Source organism: Grammomys surdaster, unplaced genomic scaffold, assembly GCF_004785775.1.
Source record: "Grammomys surdaster isolate TR1022 unplaced genomic scaffold, NIH_TR_1.0 196, whole genome shotgun sequence".
NCBI lineage: Eukaryota > Metazoa > Chordata > Mammalia > Rodentia > Muridae > Grammomys > Grammomys surdaster.
The window spans coordinates 100,269-123,532 of record NW_021604641.1 but is presented as its reverse complement, the minus strand read 5'-3'; the positions used below and the strand labels follow the sequence as shown (position 1 = coordinate 123,532).

The window sequence follows — 23,264 nt, the reverse complement described above, 5'->3', positions numbered from 1 at the left end:
CACTAGAGTGAAGACCTACCAATGATAATAAATCCTGATTAAGTGAATATGAAACAGCATACTCTGAAGTATCTACCTTACTATCAAAATAATCATTTGCAAAAAAATAGAGTTTATAGTAGAGTAAAATATATCAGAATCTGTCTCAAAGAACAAAACACATGTACTCCAGTACTCGTGGCCTAGAAATACTAGGAAAATGTCAAAACTCATTAGAATAAAGGGATAAAATCAAGTGCTTTATTTGTAAATACACATTTTGGTAAACTTAATCAGAATATTTTGCCTGACTCGTTTCTGTTCTAAAAGTATCTTTGGAATGCCCATTAGCAAAAATAAATAAATAAATAAATAAATAAAACAGATAAACAAACCCCCTGAAAAGAGCATGGGTATTTTAAAAATTATCTTTCTTTTATAAACAAAATAACATAATTTAGCATACACTAGCTGGTCCGAGGCCCCCAGCACATACATAGCAGAGGACTACCTGGTGTGTTCTCAGTGAGAGAAGATGCACCTAACCCTTGAGAGACTTGAGGCCCTAGGAGTGGGGAGGATTGACTGGGTGCATGTGGGAATGTATGTGCGAACATCCTCTTAGAGATGGGGGTGGGGAGGAGGAATGGGATGAGGAACTATCAAAGGGCATAATGGAAGGGGGATAACAACTGGACTGTAAAAAAAGGTTAAAGATAATAAAAAAATAATTATGTATGCTTATACTAGTGATATCCATTAACACATGTTATCAGGTATTCTTTATATTCTAGAGTTTATCTTTGTGTTTTGAAGAAACCTAACTGCCCTCTTATTCACTATGTCAGTTATTGAACTCATGTCTTGTCAGTTATATTTCATATTTAAAAAAAAAACTCTTTATCTTAGAGGAATGGACATCCAAACCTGTTACAAAGAATCAGCTAATTCTGTTTCTACAAACCTTTCTAAAGCTGTCATCAAAAAGAAATATACTGGCTTTCCTCTTGATTTTTGTTGTTTCAAAACCAGGAAAAGAATTTGTGGATATAAAATATTGAGAACTTCTACATTTTCAGACATCTTTGAAGTATTAAAGTATCGAGAGGAATAAAGTCAAGTGTTCCACACTTCTATTTGTCTATGGGCCTATGCATTGACCAAAACTATAAAAGGGTAAAGGGAAAAATCACTACATAAATGTGTATCATAAATGATCAACAGACGCCTGTAACTCACAGATGATATCATGACTATTAATATGCATAACAAACCCTATTTGTCAGATGACTTGTTAAAAAGGAGACATACTTCCAGAGAATTCCAGGAGTGGGAACAGGTGTTAGATAAGTACCCTTGATACCCTCTTTCTCCTCTAGATCCCCAAGAACAGGGCCATCAAGCCATGACTCTTTTCTAAATAATTTAGGACATCCTGGTCCTGGTGAAAAATACATGTAGAGTGAGTTCATGTGTGCTTCATTTCTGAAAATTCTAGTGGTTGGTGAACTTCAAATAATGTCGGCAAAATGAGTATTGTTTCTAAATTGAGATTTTGACATCACCTTGGCAGCAACAAAGACTGTAGACAGCTATAGGATATAAATGCCTTTATGTACTCCGTCTCAACATCAAAAGTCCCAAAGCCCCCTGAAATCTTGATGGTGAAGTCATTTAAACAAGAAAATGTTTACATGCAAACCATGCTGACACATTCCAGTAATTAAGTAATTCTGACACTCAAAAGGCTGAGGCAGGAAGATTTTGATGAAAGTCTAGGATACAGAACACAACCTTTTGAAAAACAAACAGTTTTGCATTTCAAGGCCAATATCACATCACACATCACAGGGAAAAAGTTAAGTGCTTACTTACGTATTCTAGAGAGCCTTGGTAAACGAAGATAGAATATTATTATGTTTGTAATTTCTCTGAAAAGATCTAAGAATGTCCTTTTACATTATAATTTACATAAGAATCAAGTAACTGTGTTCCTAAAAACCTTTCTAAAGCTATCATCAAAAAGAAATATACTGTTTGTCAAACAAAGTTAGCCTACCTAGTGAAGTTGTACTTTCCCTAGAAAGCTGCTTATAAATAAAGGAAAACAATAAAATAGTTAAAGAATTGCACTTTGACTTAGAGCTGGGTTTTTCATCAGTAGTAATATTCTCTGGCAACCACATATGCTTATCCCATAAACCAACAGATTTTTTAAGAGAAATTTTATTTTTATTTCCCAACACTGTTAAGTTATTTTTTCTTTTCTTTTTTTATATTTTTATTTTTTATTGGATATTTTATTTACATTTAAGATGTTATCCCCTTTCCCCATTTCCCCCTCCCACCCAGAAACCCCCTATCCCATCCCCTCTCCTCTTACTTTTATGAGGATGTGCCCCCACCCACCCATTCCCACCTATCTGCCCTCAATTTCCCCCACACTGAGGCATCCAGCTTTCACAGGCCCAAGGATCTCCTCTCCCACCTATGCCCAACAAGGTCATCCTCCCCTACATATACAGCTGGAGCCATGGGTCCCTCCCTATGTGCTCCCAGGCTGGTGGTTTAGACCCTGGGAGCTCTGGTTGGTTGGTATTGTTGCTCTCATAATGGGGCCACAAACCCTTTCAGCTCCTTCAGTCTTCTCTCTAACTCCTCCATTGGGAACCCCATGATCAGTTCAATGGTTAGCTGTGAGCATCCACCTCTGTATATGTCAGGCTCTGGCAGACCTCTAAGGAGACAGCTAAACTAACAAAATTTATTCACACTCCCCAAAGTCATCGAATTCTTCAGAGACCATAAGTTCACCTCAGAACCAAGGGATGAAGAAAGATGCTCTAAGAACCTTTGCCAAACTCTGTCCTTTTAGGTCTGGGCAGATAATAGGAATCTGACAGAATTCTAGCCAATAAACATGAAAGTAACTCTGTTGGAATACATCAGGCTCAATGTTTCTCTGATGAAGGAGCTAACACAGGAATACTTCCCTTCCATACTTCTGAACCATGAGTCAATTGGAGAATAAAAAGAAAAGGAGCCAGAAAATAGGTCATCCATGGCCAGATGGACTTTAAAGTCAACCTGGAGCAATAAGATTTCATCATGAGCTTATAAACAACTTATTCCTGAGACTAGAAATTGATAGTATAGAGACAGGTGAATGTACAGAAAAACATATCAGAGAAACTCAAGCCATGAACATAACAGATGTGCCAGACCCACCAAATGGAGTAACTCCCCTACTTGGAGACCATAATGTGATTGGTACCTACCCATTCAATGGGAAAGGCCACATAATGATGGACAGTCAGCAGATTTCAAGAGTCTGTGTCAAAGACTTCACAGGGAAAGAACCTTGACTCTCACTGGGTTCTTGCACATCTCACATCCTGATGCTAAGATAGCCTACTCAGCTGAACCTAAGGGTCCATCCACCGGCTTATTCATCTATACCTGAACCTGCTTTTCTTGCTCTGGACATAGTTCTGTCCCTTTGTTTGAAGAGCTGACTGCATTTTCCCTCTCTAACATGACTGTCCCATAGCATGTCCCATAATATGACTGATCTTTATAGAAAATGTTCCTTCCCTGCAGAGTTTCTTTTTAACACAGGCTCTATCACATTTTATCAGCCTATTTTTGAAACCTCTTCAACTCAGCTGTAGTCTTTTACACTTGTATACATTTTGTAATGATACATATGCAGGTAGATGGCCAGACAGATAAATGATTAATTCATAAAGATTTATTCTGTGATGGGTGTTGTGTGCTGTGAGAGTTAGTACTAGTTGTTACTATCAAAATAAAATAACACACATTTACAGCAACTTGATTGTGAAGATAAGGATTATCTAGAACTTTGCTCCCAATAAAAACAATCTACTCTGTGAATTTACCGTTCTTCAATAAATTCTGACACTGAAAACATAGAAAATTGTTTCACTATTTCTAGCATGGCATGCTCATGACCATATTAATAAGTAAGACTGTTTGAATTGAATTTGCTAGAACTTACAAAAGAATCATAAAGACTTTGATTTTTATGAAAAGCATTTAGACTCCATTTAGTTGAATTTTGTCTTTACATAATAAAGTGCTGTGTAGTTGCTTTAATAACCCACTCACAGTGTGAATAATGCAAAAGAAATCTATTCAAATGAGTTTAAATTCAATATTTAGCTCTCACATACTATATACACGTGGGTATCCTATATACTATGCATGTATCACTCACTTCCTCTGTGTTCACTCCAGAATCTGTTCAAACTTTCTACTCTTTTATAGTAAAACATTCAATACTTACCTATTTATATTTTCTGATAAGAAGAGCATAAGAATATCTCATGATTTCAAAGTCATTAAAACAAAAAACATAGTTTTCCCTCTTGCATGTTCTGTTGAATTAAAGTTGGTCAATATTGAAAATTAGTGACTAAACAGGCTCTTTCTTGGAGTTAAGACTGTATACCAATTGGCAGTGATTCTGCAGCATTCTCTACAGCTTACAATAGAAGAGTAATAGCAAATTTCCCTGAATAAACAGATCAAATACTTTTGTGTGTCTACTCATCTCACACCTACAACCTATCCTGTCCACTCTCAAGTCATAGCAACATCAGCAAAGTCGTTTATTGAATTTTTATCAACCTTTTCCTTTTCACTGTCAACCCACTTATAGTCCACTGGAATCACTGGCAGATCTGACTCTTTTTTCTTGTAAACTTTGCACATGTTTTGGAAATACTCCACTAAAGTTACTACTTTGAGCATGTAATCCTCTTATTCAGAATCTTCTGCCAATGTATCTATGGATGACAAGTTTAAACTCTTTCAGTTGTAAATTATTCTATAATCTTCCCCTAAAATACAGGGAATACTCATCTTCACATATACTTTGGTTTATAGTTTAGCACATTTACAAAGTTTTGTCTTAGAACACAGCCTACAAAAAATCTACCTACTATAGCTTTGAACTAAAATCAGTACACACACACACACACACACACACACACATATATATATATATATACATAAAATATTAATTTTACATAGTAATATTCACATATATATGGATATATATATGAATTTTACTATGTAAAATTAATTTCAAACTGGAGTACTGTGTCCAAGAATCTTTTTCCACCACTGCTGTCATAACATGCATAGCACATTCCAGTTTTTGTGACTTCTCTCTTTTGTCCATTTTTGGCTCCCTAAGTGTGAGCTCACATCCTTCCTGTCCATCTCAACAGGCACCATAACTCATATTATAGTAGAATAAAGTTCATTTTGAGTACAGATTATTGGGCTCAGAGGAATTTCTTTTTTTTTCTTCATACATATTTACTACAAAATAGATACTTGGAAAACACTATAGAAAGACTAAAATAATCAAGACAACACAGCACTGTAAGGTTTGTTTTATTCATCCATTTTTTGGAAAGAAATTTATTTGTATACTCCTGGGAATGACTAGTTTCTGACTAACTTCTGAAAAGCAGAAAAGTTGCAAGCATAGGGAGACATAAAAAGCTTCTTTTTGAAACTGAGAAGCGTGGTGATGCTTCAGCAGAAGTGATACCCCATGTGGCAAAAATAAACAGGAAAGAATTAACTTGGTACTTAGAACGAGAACCAAAACAAATGAGTCATTGTTTCTGTATAAGACTAAGCACCTCTGTGCACCCCAGCCTGCCTTGAACTTGTGATCTTCTTCTATCAATCTCCTGAACATCAGGATTATAGCTTTCTACCACTGGGGCTATATGGTCTAAGGTAATGTGCATTCTCTCTATGGGCTTGAGACATGTTTGTATATTTTTCTCTAAGATAATCGCTATCCACACTAACAATACAAAACTAAACACACACACCCTTAAACTCTTATAGGCACTGTTTTACAATTAAAAGGAAAAAATTCTTTAAGACTGAAGGCACAAAAAAAGCATACTATCCTGATGGTCCCAAGCAAGTATTCCTACCACTATATAGTGCCTTGTGAGGCAAGGCTGATGATGCGTGGACTCTGCCTCCACAGTCTCTGGGACAAAGGCAGTGCCTGCTGCTGAGCTCCCCATGTAAATTTCTGAATTCACTTTAACAGTCATTTGAATTGTCGCAGTATAAATTATGGACTGAAGCACATCCCACTTTGCTCTTTCTGAAGCAAAGCTCCTTGTGAATGTTAAACTGGGTGGTAGAAAGACATTTTCAAGTCAAATGATTTAAACTACAATACATGGATTCAAAGTGAGCACTAAAGCTACTTTATTTCTGCAGGATAGGAAAAAAAAAGAAAACCTTGAATTCAAATGACCTTTTATTTCCATTATAATAATGTGTCTATGCTGCGCACACGGATATTCACAGCTGTGACTTAGATTCCTTTATTTAAGTAAAAGTCTTGCTAATACTTTAAAATTGCAACCGCTGGTGCTTCTTGGGTGAGCCACTTTGTTAACTAGTGTAGAAACCAAGATGGATTGAAGGTATAGCTATTCCCCTAGAAAGTCACGTGTCACACCTGTAAAGAATAAGCAAAACTGCAACACTACATGCCCTGCAGAATATCATAAAGCTCAAAATATGGGGAACTAGTTTCAAGTATTTCATTAGTAAGTCTTGCTCTGCAGCCAGTTTAAAGTCAAATCATGCGGCATAATGACATGAGCCAGAGCTGTAGGAGAAGCTCCAGCCATGATACAACACAAGAACTCTCAGACAGATATTGACCTGTGATAGAAGCGATGGTTTCTGTGAAGAAAGATAGTGGTTACATTTGAAGAAGAATATGGGAAGAAAAGTAAATGACTGAACAGAATTGAATGGTGAAGGAATGGTTTGGCTGTAATATAATAGGTAGCAATGATACAACAGGCTTTAAAACAGTACTTTATATGGTTACTCAAATCTTGTTTGAGAAATGCATAGAGGGAATAAGGCCTGGGTCAGGCATTGAAGCTTAGTAGGAGAGGACTGCAGAGGGCAGGCTTGGAATGAAGAGTAACTTAGGCAAGTACTGAAATTCATAAATAAGAAGCAATGATTAGAGTTGACCAGGAAAGAAGTTTAAGTAAGCTACGAACTAAACAAGCTGTCAAAGTAACCAATATTCCTCTAAAATTTCGAAATGGAAAGATCTATAGTGATTATATCCATACAGGGAGGTGATGGATCAGCTAAAAATATGTTCTAGGTTCATATTATTTATATCAAAAATGAACTACCAAGAGTTAAGAACAGGATAAAGTTAACACATATCCTATACATAAATGTATATACATGTAACAAGATATATAGGATCATATAAATAACTAAATTCTAACTGTGACCAGTTGTCTTTATCGGTTGTTTTCTTGCATTTATTTATATGATATACTTTTGTTTATGTTCATATGTGCATATGTGCTATGTTACATGTATGGAGATCAGAGAACAACTTTTGGTCTCTTTCCACTATGTTTATTCTGGGGCTCAAACCCATGTCATTAAGCTTTGTGGCATGCATTTTTACCTGTGGGCCATAATTGCAGCCGTTGACAAAGTCATAATGTTCTGTAAAATTGTATTAAGTTTACTTTGGACATTTGTGAATAAAGGGTATAAACTGTAAAATACATGTGTAATGTTAAGTGGACAGCTCTTTCTAGCCACATCAGGGCTGAGCAATGAGGATGCCAGAAACATCTTATAAAATGTACTGTTCTTTGTGCTTGGAGAATAAGGAGCAATGTTCCAACAGAGCAATTGTCTTTAAATTGGAACACCAGGAAAAACTGGATTTCTCCTGAAGTAGTTTATTTCTCATCCTATAAGGCTGATAATAATGTTGACCAACTTTGTGCTCCATCTTTAGGAACTGTTTGAAAACCCGCTGAATTCACACAATGCACCAGTGCTCTATACCCAACTAAATATAGTCCATATTCAACATGATATGTTTTCTATGTATTCAATGCTACTGCATCCATTTCTAGAAACTACTGCCAATCCATGGAGCGGGTGAAGCATAATAATAGATCAGCCTAAGTACTAAGTTCCTAATCAAGAAATCACACATGATCACAATTAGTCTTGAGCACATCTCTGCAAGGTATTTCTCTTTATCACAAAGACACTGGTTAGGAAAATGGATTCTACTAGGGTACAAATACTTTATGGGACAGAACATAAAGAGGAAACCCTCAAAAGTTCTACTGATAAGCACTGTATCATCAGAGTAAAGTAAATCACTGGAGATTAACCAAAGCATACCCTGGCCAGAACATCAAAAACAAACCAGTAAGTTAATTACATAATTTAAATAATAAATTTCTATTCCCCTATACTCAGTATTTCACCTTTTCATCTATTTTTTTATCTTACCTATTGTGGTGTTAACATCTTTACATTTTCCTTGTGTGATAAATTACTTTTACCATATTTGAAATAAAGATAGATCAATCAATAAAGACATATAAATCTTTGTTTTAGTGGTTGTTCTAATTTCAGTATTCATTCTTCAATCTGTTAAACACATAATGCTCTAGATGCAAGAGGAGAATATAGATGATATATCATATATCAGTCATATATAATGTATCATATATGATGTATGTGTATATAATGTATAATTAGTTTACACACACACACATGCACACGCACACATACACACACATATGTGTGTATATATATATATATATATATATATATATATATATACCAACTTCCAAATATCCTAACATTCTTCTGGAGCTTATCATTTTAATTTTGGCTATGAGAGTACAAACCTTTGATAATTTCTATGTCTTGAAAAATCTTAGCATTGTTTTATATTTTATTCATTCCATTGTTTGAAGACTATAAGCTATACTTATATTATGTTATAAGCATACATTTTAAACATAATATTGAGATTCTGATTCTCTCCTCGTACCTTGAATCAACTATATATTTCTGTAGTATTTGTGACTTATCTGTGAAATGAAAAATGGGAGAGAATTCCTCTCAATTTATTTAAAGATAAATAAAGCATATAACATTATTACAACCAGACTTGAACACATAAAGCTCTTTGTAAATGTTCACATTTTTTAAGCACATACTAAATTTAGTATTACCATCCATTTTCTTTCTATAGTTTGTATTTTAAGATGATATGGGTGGAATGTCATATGAACTCATTTGTGGGGAGATAGCCAAGGTACAAAATGCTAAAAATTCCAACTACAATTTGCCAATGTAATTTCTACACAGCATGGCAATAGCTGTATTCATTAACATCACTCTTTAATGGTACCTGTGCAGCTTGCTGAACACTTTCTTTGAGTCCTAGGGGAGAGGGGGTCATTTCCATTTTTGACAGGCCAGAGACAGCAGGCTATCCATTATTACAGCACGCATCTGGCCCTTGTTGTTAATAACGGGTTGTTTAAAATATGAGGACAAGCTAGGAGTTTCTTTCCCCAGGGAGTTAAGGCTGAAATGTGTTAATCTTCCTATTTATGCAGTGATTTACAAGATGGGTTAAATGTGCCCTTGTAATAACACTCTTTCATTATGACTGGGTGTAAGTCCTGTGTAAGAAAACCCAAGAACAATCAGGCCCTTATTTCCCAGCTTTGCTGCTCTCCCCCGCTTCTTTGGGTTTTGAATGCAAAATCCCTTTCTTAAACATATCTACATCCTGTGAAAGTGGAAAGCATCTCTACTTGTAGTTCACAGAACTCACAGTCTAAGAAAAATGATGCTGGTTTTAAAGCAGTACTGTGTTTGCAAAAGTGCTGAACTGAAAAAGCACAGTTGGGAAGAGAGGTCATGCTGACTCTGAGCAGGAAAGGAAGCAAGACTTGCTGGTCTGCTGCTTGCCATTGTCCTTGGAAACTAGCTAATCTTGACAGTGGGTTTCTCTCCTGCTTTCTGCTGTTTGTCAAAAAAAGATGAAGGTGAATAGGACCAATTCAAAGTTCAATCTGAAATTATGGAAAAAGCTGTATTGGGTTTCCCTTTCCTGATGATCATACTATGCCCCAACACTCAAAACATTTTCTTTAATTTATTTTAGAGAACTAGGGCTTCCCTGGTATTAACCTCTTCACCTCCAGTTCTCAAGCCATCCCCATTTCCCAATTAAAGGATAAATTGAATACCACTAGGGCACTAAATGATTTACTTTAAATAAATGTTCCTTTTCCTGTATCTGAAGGGATTTATTTGTTCCTTCTTTGAAATTTTCCTACATCATAGGTCTCTTCAAAAAACAGTTTTGTTCTAGCTGTCTCCAGTAACAGGGCAGTCAAGGGCAGATTTCTAATCTGCTCCATGGTCGATTTCTGTCTAACAAGTTGCAGAAAACCCAACATCATCCCAGTACTGGGTTTTTGTATTTGTCCTTGGTAAAGCCAGAGTCTGTATGCATCAGCTTCAAGCATGCACATCCCACTATTGCATGAATCAAATGTCCACTGGCTCATATCTGCCAACACCAAGTCATAATGATAACTGTCAATGAACAGTCCTGGATTAGAGAGAAAGGTGATTCAATACAAGATGTGCATGCATTTCAATTCACAAAGAACCATAATCTCTGTTCATTAGTACACAGACATTTGATTAAGAAAACCATAAAAACAAAACAGAACACTATTAGAAAAGGTACCAATATCAGTGATTTTTTAAGGCAATAAAAGATAGTTTGGATGATGAGATGAAACTTATGATTGTGAATGTGGTAAGATTCCTCATTTCATTCAAACTAGAATCAACTGCAGTTATTATTATAATATATTAATTTCTAATATTTCATACAGATTAAATTATTGACAGATTATTTAATATTCAATTTACTGTAAGAATAAAGTACTTATATATGCATATATACATACACATATATATGTGTATACACATATTATATATATATACATACACACATATATATACATTAATGTGTATGTATATATATATATATATATATATATATATATATATATATATATGCTAATCTGTGGATAACTTTAAAAATGGCACCAGAACAGTATAATAGATACACTTGAAACTTGAAACTTCAAGTCTCACTTTGAGTTAAAGATTGTTTTTTCAATGTAATAGCGCACTCTTAGCTCTTTTAGCCATTTTCTGTAGGTTCGAAGAAAAAGTCTATGTAAACCATACTGACACTTCCCTGCTCAGATTTGTCTCAGGAACTCTGGGTCTTTAGTCAAACTGCCTCTAATTTTCTTCACTTCCTAAAACAATCGCTTGATCTCTCCTTCCTGACACCCTTAATAAGATGCCCCCAATCCAGAAATTTTAGTTTCCTATGCCATTTATTAATTCATCTCTTTAGTCCTTAAACTCAGAATAACTTTGTTTGAAACTTTTCACTGTCTGAAATTAAAAAAACATATTCCAACTTCACATTTTCCAAGCACCTAATGAAGTTTTTCCTCTGTAGCAACCATAATGGTGTTTAAACCTATTATGACAGCTAAAAGAACAGTATCAATTTTCTGACCCATTAAATTTTGCCACATTAGATTACAAAAGACCATAAAAGATGAATTTTCTCATATTTCATTTTTATCCCAAGATATCTAATATGTTCTTCTTTGATAATATGACAGATGTTAATATCCATTTTACTTTCAAAAAGAAGTTGAGAGGATAATTGTGTTTTATTGTTATCAACTGAAGAACCATTTCATTAATTCACAATGTTAGTGTTCATTTCTTTACTTAAACTACAAATTAACTGGTATCTGGTGGTTAAGATTCTTATAAACTGAGTACACCAGTGTATTCGGTAAGAAGAGACAGAAGGATGGGAACAAAGTACAGCCTAGCCTGGACTACATTGTTAGTTCCAGGACAACCTGGGCTATAGAAACCAAAGGCCTAAAAGAAAGTAAGTTGTTTTTATATTTCTATGTCCCGCAAAATATACCATGTTCAGTCACAAGCTGTTAAAAAAAATAGTCTTTCTGGATACTGTGCAAAAAAATTATAAGTTATCAGTCATAAAACTCAGAGAAAGCATCAAATTTTTAAAATCGTAATGAAAGAAGATGTATAAGAATTATTAATGGGGGCTGGAAAGATGGCTCAGTGGTTAAGAGCACTGACTGCTCTTCCAGAGGTCCTGAGTTCAATTCCCAGCAACCACATGGTGGCTCACAGCCATCGGAAATAGGATCTGATGCCCTCTTCTGGTGTGTCTGATGACAGCTACAGTGTACTCATATAAATAACTAAAACAAGAGATTCATTAAAAAGAACACATATTTTAAAAAGAGTTATTCATGAATAATCTTACCTAGAAAAGTCAAGACTAGCAGTTTCAGACTACAAATAAGTAGTGATTTGCTAAACTTCTTAGAGAGTAAGTTTTTACTTCATTTTCTAAAGGAAACCTCAGCAAGTCTGGCATATAAATGATACTAGTAAAACATAAACACACTATGTTTAAGAATGTAGAAAAATGGTGTATCAGTTTCTAGAGTCTTTTAAACAAGAATATGAATGGAAACAGCTGCAAATGGATGCAGTGCATTTACTACTAACATCAGAGAAAGATACCTTAATCCAGCATACTCAAAGCACCTATGTCTGTTATTATTTTACATTGTTTTCTTTCATCGGAGGGGAAAATTATATTGAGTCTTCATTTGTACTGTGTATTTTTTTATTACCTATCAAACGTGGTTTTGTCCATGTATTTATCTATTCTTGGTGGAGGTAGAAGATGGGCGTGTGTGTGCACACACCTAGATATCAGAAAACAACCTGAAACTACTTTCTCTACTTTAATCATGTGATTCCTAGGGATTGAAGCCAAATCATCAGCCTAAGGACAACAGCTTCTTCCTACATAACCTGTCCTGATGGCCCTCAAAGCTCTGTTTTGCAGAAGAGGCATTACTACTAAAAAAAAGTGTGGGGGAAATGTTTTAACAATTCTGTCGCTGTAGTTAAGTTTATCAAATGTATTTCCCTTGGTGCTCATCTAAATATGGTTTTGCACCCATCCTCAAGCCTGAGTTGAAGATGCAGGTAACTGCTCAGTGGAAGGTGTAATGCTTTCCAAATGTTTCATACCATGCATAGAAAATGAAACATGTACACAAAATTATATATGCAAGCCATGAGGAAGCAGTCAGGTTTTTTGCACTATTATCTATTTCAGCATTTAGCTTAGAATTCTTTTTTTTTTCATTTTTTCTTTTTGCCTTATTTATACTGTTTCTTTCTTGCACAGTGCTAAGAAAAATACAGATTTTTCTGGATTAATTTTAATAGTATTAAATCATTTTATTGTATTACATATATACTTAATGAAAACAGTAAAAAAAAGTCATTTTATGCACTTGATAAAACTTAGAATATTCTTAAAGTGCATTAAATATTCTGAATTAATTATCTTACAATAAATAAGTACTGTCAAAAATGAAGTTATTATGGGAGATAAGTTGGTGACTTATACAAATGTTCTGTATGGCATTGGAAAATCTATTCTTCACATCTAATTATATTACATACAGTAATATACTTTGTGATGTAATGCCTAGTAATTTCAACTAAGTATCTATTCAGATTCTTTACCTATTTATTAGATATCTCTTAAGTTGTTCACTGATTGACTTGTACTCTTCGTTCAAATCCTTCTTTAGTTCTAATCACCGGGAATTTGCTTGCAATGATTTTAAGTGTCACCTATAAATCAGAAAAGACATACTTGAAATTACTGTAGTTGAATAACCACCCTAACTTTTGAAAATGAGAATGGCTGTAATTAAATAAGTGGCTACAATTGAGACCTGTCCATTAGCAGTAATAGTAATTGCTATAATTTATCAACATCAACTTCACTGTGTTCTAAACTTTAAGATTTAATGATTCAAAATGAAAGAGAAGAAAGACCAGTATTAACTTGCTAAAAGTCTTTAAATCTTGAGAGTTATTAGTGTTTAACTTCAGGAGAATATTTTGGTTTGTTATTGCTTTACAAGTAGAGAAACATTAAATAGAAAACACATGTTCTTACTATTTCCACGAGTCTACACATATAGAATGGCTTCATATGAAGTCAATCACAAAATATTCTAAATGCTACACAAAAGATGTATTGAGGACTTTAGTCCATTTCTTGTATAGTAACATCTCTGTTATCTTCAAACCAATGTGTAATTTATTATCCACAAAGGGAACTGGGTTTTCTTGACATTGTAAGATGAAAATTTTTCTAGAACATAAACAACGTTATGTTTATGTTATATATATACATATATACATATATATATATATGTGTGTATGTGTTTGTGTGTATGTGTGTGTGTGTATACATATACACACACATACATATATATTCCTGTTAGTACTATATTTGAGAAAATTCACCTCTTATTATTCAATAATTACTTCCATGACAAAAATAAATGTTTCATATTTCTCTGTGTACTTTTCTCAAACAACTTAATAAGATCCCAATGTATAACAAGCTTTCAAATATCAGCTACATAGAGAGATTCAGAATGTCCAATAAATAAATATACGTTGTATGGATAACAAACATCCTCAAGGCAAAACTTGTGTTCTCTGTCAGTAATTCTCCAATGTATTTCAAAGTCTCATAGGACTAATGCCATCAACTATTCTGGAGATTGCTGAGGCTAATTCATATTCTACTGAGCAAAGGATACTACATGCAGATGATAAAGAGTTGATTATATAAGACAACACTAAAGAATGTATTCACACACTTTAAATATTATGTATGCAATATGACACACACACAAATATACATATACATATACATATACATATATATATGTCCTGCATATGTATGTTGGGTGGCATAGGCTCAAGATTACCTACAAAGAGCTTACAGAATATAAATTTTGATGACCTACCTAGCCTACCTTATGTCACAGAATATCTATGATACAGAATATACACTTTCTCAAGCAGGTTTTAATGGATTCTCCTTGAAAACCCACCATGTGGGAAGCTGATTCAGGAGAATTACAAATTTGAGGCCAGCCTAAGCTATATAATGAGTTTCCGGCCACAAGTCTGAGCTACATTTTCTATCCATATAGGCTCACCAACATTTTCTTTTCTCTGTAAAAACACCTCTTCCCACATTTATCATATCCTCACTTACTTTCACAAGCTACTAAGATTTAACTTAAAGTTCTTAAAGCAGGGGAAAGGGTAAAAACCATCTACAAACCTATAGCTAAAACAAAAGGCTATCTCTAAGATGTCATTCTAAACTGTTGGTGGGTGGACCGGAAGAGGGACAAAACTGGAGTGTGAAAAAGATTAAAGATAATAATAATAATAATAATAATAATAATAATAATAAAAGATGTCATCCTAAATAGAGAAGATGGTCTTCTTGATATGGATTTCCACGGAAGCCAACAAAGAGGTTTATTTGGATATGAACACTATTAACAGCAGTCAGTAGGGCCATAAAGTCCATCTTATGAAGACAATAACTATTGTACACAATTAGAATTTTATTGGACACAATATAGTAAACTGTTTGAAATTATTCTGTTCAAGAAGAAAAGTACTACCACACTTATTTTAAAAACAAAAACAAACCAATTTCCAATTTGTTCATTGTCACTCTGTCCCCATCTTCTCCACCCAGGGTCAAGTGTACTCCCAGTATTACTGGGCAGGAATGACTGGGTGAGGAGATACAGAAGGCATTCATAGAAGAACATCTAAAGAATATGAACAGAGGCCTCAGTACATCTGTTGGTGGAGACAGTGTGCATACTATGATATGGAAGTGATCCTTCCTCAATTCCTTAGGAATTGAATCAACATATACAGCAGAGTAGATTAAGGTGGCTACTCTGACTGAATTGTAAAGAGGAACGAGCATGTGCTCTTAGCTAACAGAAATGACATGGCTTACTTACTCATAAGAGTTTAAGATCCTAAAAAGTCGAGGAAGAAAGAAGTACAACTGTGAATTTTGCATGTAAAAGAACCAATACTAAGAATTCAAACCATGGTTGGTGCCAAGTTAGCAATGTAAAACTCATTGAAACATCTATTTAATTATCTAGCTAACTCCAGTTCACACCAATTAACGCCGTCATTTAGATGCATGGCTAATAGCTCGATAACATGGTCTTTAAATTTCTATGTAATATGCAAGGTTTTGCCTAGGAAGAGATTCTATATAAACAGTACCCTCCACAAATCATCCGTATGTCATTAATCATGCATATGTCATTAAGTTACTAAAGTAAGACCAAGAAAGATGCTCATCATTGAAGTCCATGAGGGATTCTCAGGAGTACTGCAATATGAGTTAGTACTGGGAACTGAGAAGGTGAGGACAAACCAGAAGGCATATTGCCCAGTGAATGCAAAAGGTACTTCAGATTGGACCAATAATGGATCTTTTTATCTAATTCAAATGAAACATCAATGCCTAACTGAACTTCGGGGATTTATTTAGTCTGCATTGAGAGCTTAGTTATATACACCTAAAAACAAGAAAATGTGGCATGTGATATATGAAATTACGGATCTAAAAAAACAATTCAATGAAACAAAAAGTATGCAAAAAAAAATATCCAGAGCATCTTGTCAGCTAAATTTCATGACGATTTAATGCTATTGATAAAACACGCAAGCAATGTTTTGATAGTAATAAATATTTGTTTCAGCTTTGAAACTTATGGTCTTGAGATATGCATCATTTAAGTGAAAAGATATACGAATCATGCCACAAGAACCTGTTCTGTGTATTTTCTATCCCAAGCGTTCTTGCTTCACTAACTACCTGTTACATATTTAAACCGATTGTCCACCTGAACTCCAAATATTTAAACAGCGGAAAATTCCCAGTAGCAAGCAAGCATCTAGTCGAGACAACACTGACAAGGAGTAAGAAAGTGGGTGCAGGAGATTTAAGTTTCTACTGTGAATTTTCAATTGCTTGGATACATTTATGGGGTGGATTAACTACACCAGGGAAATATTTGACACTGCAACTGCGTGCCATTTGGATGCGACTGTACCTCTGTTTGCAGCCTCACACACAACCAGGGAAGCACAGATAGACAAAGAATATCAAATAAATGCAACAAATAATTCTCAAGAATGAGAAAGTGGAAAGAAAAGGAGTTTCTTGTCCACAGAAACTGCTCTGCAATGTCAAAATGGAGAGATGTAGAATCCCTTTTACTCCCTCAGTGCTGGTCTCCCTTTCTCTCCATCCCCTCAACAGCTCTCCAGTCCTGTCCGCTTCCAGCAGTATTTCTAGAACGCTGCACCATGCCACTCACCTGTCATCATTTTGCCAGCCTTGGTCCCCTAGCAGCAAATCCCGGAATCTGTACCTGGGAGGCAGAGGGGGTACTTCGCTCTCCAAATCAACCATCCTTCCTTAAAGAGTGGGCAACATCCAACAAGGGATGGAGGAGGGCAGAGAGGGGCAGCAAGCACTGCGGAGGGGGTGCCGTGCTGGGGAGGGTGGGAGAAGGGCCAGGGGGACCCGGAGGGGGTGGGGTCGTTCGGCCGGAAGCTGAGGCTGGAAAGGGGTGGCTCCTCTTCCCCCGAGGGTGTGATGGGGATGATGCAAACCGAGCCCAGGAGCAAAAGTCTGGCTGTGACTTGAACCAGCGCTGCCAAGGAACCGCCCCCAGGCTCGGCGCCGCCTCTGGTCCCAGAGATTGGGGGGGGGGGGGGATGCAAAAGTTACTTAACCGACAAAAAAAAGAAAAGGAAAAGAAAATTCGCGCGGTGCCTAGAAAGAGGGCAGGTGGTTGGTGTGAGCACCGCGTGATGGCTAGGCACTTTCCTGACAGGCAAGGACCAGAGCCTCCTACTAGGGCATCCCCGGCCGCAGCTCCCTCGCAGTGAGAGCAAGCACAGGGCGCAGCCGGGCGAAGGCGGGGATGAAGGCGGTGGGCTCCGGCTCTCCCTACACAGGTCTTTCCTAGCAGTTGTTGGAGGCCCAGCCAATGAACCTCCCTCTCATTAGCATAACACAGTGACGGCAAGAGGGTGCCTTGGGGACAACCAATGGGGGCGAGCTCTTTCGCAGATTCCAGAGCTCCAGACCCTTCCTGGGGAGTGGATGAGAGGTCCAAAGAAGGTTGCTAAGTGTCACCAGTACCCAGGTTGTGGCCGTCTTAAGCTTCTGTGCGCATAGTGGAAATGGCCTGTTCCTGGAGAGGGAATCCCTGCTTTCAGCCCGAGGAAAGTCCTCCCCCCGCCTTCTTCGTTCCAAGAAAAAGGAGGTGTTTCCCTGGTCTGAGGAAAATTGCAGGGCACCCTTAGGCAGCAGCTGAAGAGAAATATTTAAATGAGAGCCCCTGCCCTCCCGTCCCAACCCCCAGCAAGGCCGGACTCTAATGAATAACTGCTGGTAGTGTGGGCTCCTAGGGCTGGTGTCCTCCTACAGGAGAGTTCACAAGATCAGAGGAAGAAGAGAACTCAGGACCCAAGGCTGGCTTTTCAGCAGCTTCCTGGTCTTCTTTGATACTCACTACCATCTACTTGCACACATTTTCCTTCAGGAAGAAATACCTCTGGGTGCTCACTAACAGAGCAGCCAGAGCCCAGCTGCACCTCAGGAAAGCAAGGACACTTAGGAATCGCAAAGTTTGTAGGTAGGAACAAGACCATAATGAAAACAGGGCCACATTGAAGGAAAACACCTCAATAAACAAACGCACCTCTTCTGGGGGTCAAGAAATCCAGGAAAATGAATCAGGCCTCTGCATTCTTAAAGTGAGAGAGGGAATAGGGAACAGAAAAGTAAGGACTAGGTAAAGTTCTTTGATTTGGCTTCCTTTGGTTTTGGTTGGTTGATTGAATTTTTTTAAGTTTGCTTATCAAGGAAATAGTAATTAATTAATTTGATTAATCCTTAGTGGAGATCATTTTGCAGAGAATCCATAAAGGAAGCTAAAATGCAGAAAGAGATCGTCAATGCCAGTGTAATAACAGATGAATTAAAACAGCAAACAGTTGTAGTTTCTACTTCCTGCTCATTCATCTAGACCTAGCTGGTAAGCCTTGCCGACTTTAGATTTCCCGACTCTCCCAGGTGAGGCGAATGTGTTGCCTTCTTCCTTTGAAGCCTCCAAATTTCATTTTGCTAGTGGTGTTTACCACATTTTGACTTCTTGAGTGATTACCTGCGTTTTTAATGTCTCTTCTCTTTTTTGTTCAGTGCCTTCAGCATAGACAGATCTTTCCCCAGAAATTCATTGTGATGCTGACAAATGGCATGCTAGATTAAGAGTATGTGATATTTTAAGTCAGAGCTGCTCCTCTTATTTTGCACTTTTGTGGCAATCTTAGTTGAGACCTGAGCAATCAGATAACAGTACTAAATAGAATGTCTCTGTCAAAAGAATAAGTAAAGATCTACATGGCACACACAGCTAGCCATGAAGGACTCTTGATTACTATGAAGTTTCCTCAAATGCTCAGTCAAAACAGTTACCTGCAACTATAATAAGAGCATGCTGATTTTCTCTGTACCACGAAAATTTGATCAGAGTTTAAAAGCTCCCAATACTACTGCAACTTTAGAAAAAAAAAAAAACAACCTTAAAAGATAGCTACATTTATTTTAAAAAATCCTATTCTGACAATCTTAAAACACAGCAATCATGGCTAGGAAAACTTAAATCTATAATTGAGAGATCTTTTTGCTCTATTCTTTTCCACTTTTTGTGACAGACCTTTTCTTTTGTCATTAATTTTGACTTCTAGTTCTCCTACTTTCCCTTCATGCTGCTATTCCTTTGTTTCTTATCATGTCAAAAGCATTCCCTGCTGTTATAACCTATTATCCTGTCCCAAGCTTTACCTCAGTTTCTCTCTTCACCATGTGCTCCTAGTCTCTTAGCTTATCAGTTCATTTTCCCTGTGAGCATGGGAATCTCTGCTATGGCCTCAGATCCAATTGGGGGAAATAAATTTAAACTTGATTTTGTCCAACACTCTCCTAACTATATAATCCCAGCTAGTGTTGTCAAGTTTCCCTGTACAACTCCTACTGTGGATGAATAGCAATTATATATATATATATATATATATATTCATATATACACATATATACATACACATACATGGGCTTATATGTATGGATATGGATATATATATATATATATATATATATATATATATATAAAATCTTTCTCTACATGCACATACACATGCACACCAATAGAGGAGAGAAGGACTCACACACAAACACACAAGCAGTAGGAGAGACTGGGCACACACAAACACGTACACATACATAAGCAATAAAGGAGATTATTCATATACAAGCAACAGAGAAGATTGGTCACAGTGTCACATACAACACATAAGCAATAGAGGAGATTGGTCACAAGCATAGTGCAACAAAAATATTCTCAAAAATTATGCTAATAAAGATTACCAACATGAGTGTTAATAATTTCTTAGTTTTTGAAAATTTCATTATACTTTCTAAAAAACACATTTGAAGACATTTTCCAATTTCTTTTTATATGACTAATGAATGTTATTTTTAAAAAGTTCTGTTTACCAATATGTTGATTATACAAATGTTTAAACACAAGAAAATATTCATTCCTATAAGTGAAGAATGATTTTATTAACAATCGAGAATTTATTCATAATTATCTTGGCATAATTAATATAATTGCAGTAAGACAATATAGTGGAGAATTTTATCTAAAACATAAAATGTATCTGCATGTGTTTATATGTATACTGTATATAGATAGATAAATTATAGGTAATTTATTAGCAAATATCCAAAAATTGTTATTGACCCTGTCTACATAGTCATAAAATCATTATTGAAAACTAAAATTTGGAAGAAGGAGAGATGCCATTATAGCACTCTGTTGCTGGAGAAACCCAGGTTCCAATCTGAGGAAATGGCTTTTTAAAATCTCCAATGAAGCTGGGCCCGAGTGCAGAGCAGATCTCAGGCAGCAGCTTGGTACCCAATCTCACAAAACCCAGAGGAAGACGGCCTCCCAGGAGCTCTAACCTGGGCAGTATCTCAGGTAAGGAGACAGCAACAGCTGCCCCAAACAGGGAGCAACTGGGACCCATTGGGACCCAGGAATTCACTCCTGGCCCTGAGCATGGGTTCCTTCCGGTCTAGGCCTGAGTGCTCAGCTGATCCCAGGAGACAGCTCTGCACCTAATCTCACAGAACCCAGAGGAAACAGGGTTCCAAGGAGCTCTAACCCAAGCAGTTGAGCAGTATCTTAAGCAAGGAGGCAGCAACACTTGCCTCAAACAGGGAGTAACCAGGACTCACTGGGACCCAGGAATTCACTCCTGACCTACAGCACTGGTTCCTTCAGGTCTCCACCTGAGCACTGAGCAGATCTTTGGCCTTAGCTCTAACCCCAGCAGCAAAACCCATCTCAAACAGTTCTGACACAACCAAGATAATAGTTAAGACAGGCTCCAGTCAGAGACAGTGCAGATAGCACCAAGGAGATCTAGATGGCAAAAGGTAAGCGCAAGAACATAAGCATCAGCAACCCAGGGTACTTGGCATCATCAGAAACTAGCTCTCCCAGTTAGAAAGTCTTGAACTCCATATCACCAGGAAAGCAAGAACCAGATCTAAAATCACTTCTAATGATGATTATTGAGGACTTTAAGAAGGACATAAATAACACTCTCAAAGAATTTGAGGAGAACACAGGTAAACAGGTAGAAGCCCTTAAAAAGGAAACAGAAACATCCCTTAAAGAATTATAAGAGAACACAACCAAACAGGTGAAGGAATTGAACAAAATCATCCAGGACATAAAAACGGAAGTAGAAACAATAAAGAAATCACAAAGGGAGACTTCCCTAGAGATAGAAAACCTAGGAAAGAGTCATAGATGCAAGCATCAGCAACAGAATACAAGAGATAGAAGAGAGAATCTCAGGTACAAAAGAGACCCTAGAAAATATTGACACAACTGTCAAAGAAAACACAAAATGCAGAAAGTTCTTAACACAAAACATCTAGGAAATCCAGGACACAATGAGAAGACCAAACCTAATGATAATAGGTATAGAAGAGAGTGAAGATTCCCAACTTAAAGGGCCAATAAATATCTTCAACAAAATTATAAAAGAAAACTTCCCTAACCTAAGGAATGAGATGCCCATAATCATACAAGAAGCCTACAGAACACCAAATAGACTAGATCAGAAAAGAAGTACCTCCCATCACATAATAATCAAAACACAAAATTCACAAAACAAAGAAAAAATTTTAAAAGCAGTAAGGGAAAAAGGCCAAGTAATATATAAAGGCAGACCTATCAGAATTAGACCTGACTTCTCACCAGATACTATAAAAGCCAGAAGATCCTGGACAGACATCTTACAGACCCTAAGAGAACATAAATGCCAACCAAGGCTACCATACCCAGCAAAACTCTCAATTACCATAGATGGAGAAACCAAGATATTGCATGACAAAACCAAATTTACACAGTATCTTTCCACAAGCCCAGCACTACAAAGGATAATAACAGGAAAGCTCCAATATAAGGAGGACAATTATAACCTAGAAAGAGCAAGACAATAATCCTCTTCCAACAAACCAAAAAGAAGATAATCACACAAACAATGCCTCCATTATTAGCAAAAATAACAGGAAGCAACACTATCCTCTCCTTAATATCTCTTAACATCAATGGACTCAATTCCCCAATAAAAAGGCATAGGCTAATGGACTGGATACGCAAACAGGACCCAGCTTTTTGCTGCATACAGGAAACCCACCTCAGCGAAAAATACAGACACTACCTTAGAGTAAAAGGTTGGAAAACAACTTTTCAAGCAAGTGGCCCTAAGAAACAAGCGGGAGTAGCCATTCTAATATCGAATAAAATCGACTTTCAACTTAAAGCTATCAAAAAGGATAAGGAAGGACATTTCATACTTGTCAAAGGAAAAGTCAACCAACATGAACTCTCAATTCTGAATATCTATGCGCCAAATACAAGAGCACCCACTTTCATAAAAGAAACCTTACTAAAGCTCAAAACACACATTGTACCTCACACAATAATAGTGGGAGACTTCAACACCCCACTCTCAGCATTGGATAGATCATGGAAACAGAAACTAAATAGAGATACAGTGAAGCTAACAGAAGTTATGAACCAAATGGACTTAACAGGTATCTATAGAACATTTCACCCTAAAGCAAAAGAATATACCTTTTTCTCAGCACCTCATGGTACTTTCATAGACCATATAATTAGTCACGAAAGAGGCCTCAACAGATACAAAAA

At 36.5% G+C, this 23,264-nt stretch overlaps 1 protein-coding gene across 3 annotated transcripts in view; it reads right to left on the bottom strand.

Annotated features, from left to right (window-relative positions):
- Kcnt2 (potassium sodium-activated channel subfamily T member 2) overlaps window positions 1-17,609 on the bottom strand; it is a 345,424-nt gene extending 327,815 nt beyond the window's left edge. For all 3 annotated transcript variants that reach the window (XM_028769952.1, XM_028769953.1, XM_028769954.1), the window contains exon 1: window positions 17,277-17,609. In XM_028769952.1, coding sequence (XP_028625785.1) covers window positions 17,277-17,371 — 95 coding nt within the window. In that variant the 5' untranslated portion in view covers window positions 17,372-17,609. The remainder of the gene's footprint in view (window positions 1-17,276) is intronic.
- Window positions 17,610-23,264: the final 5,655 nt, after the last annotated feature.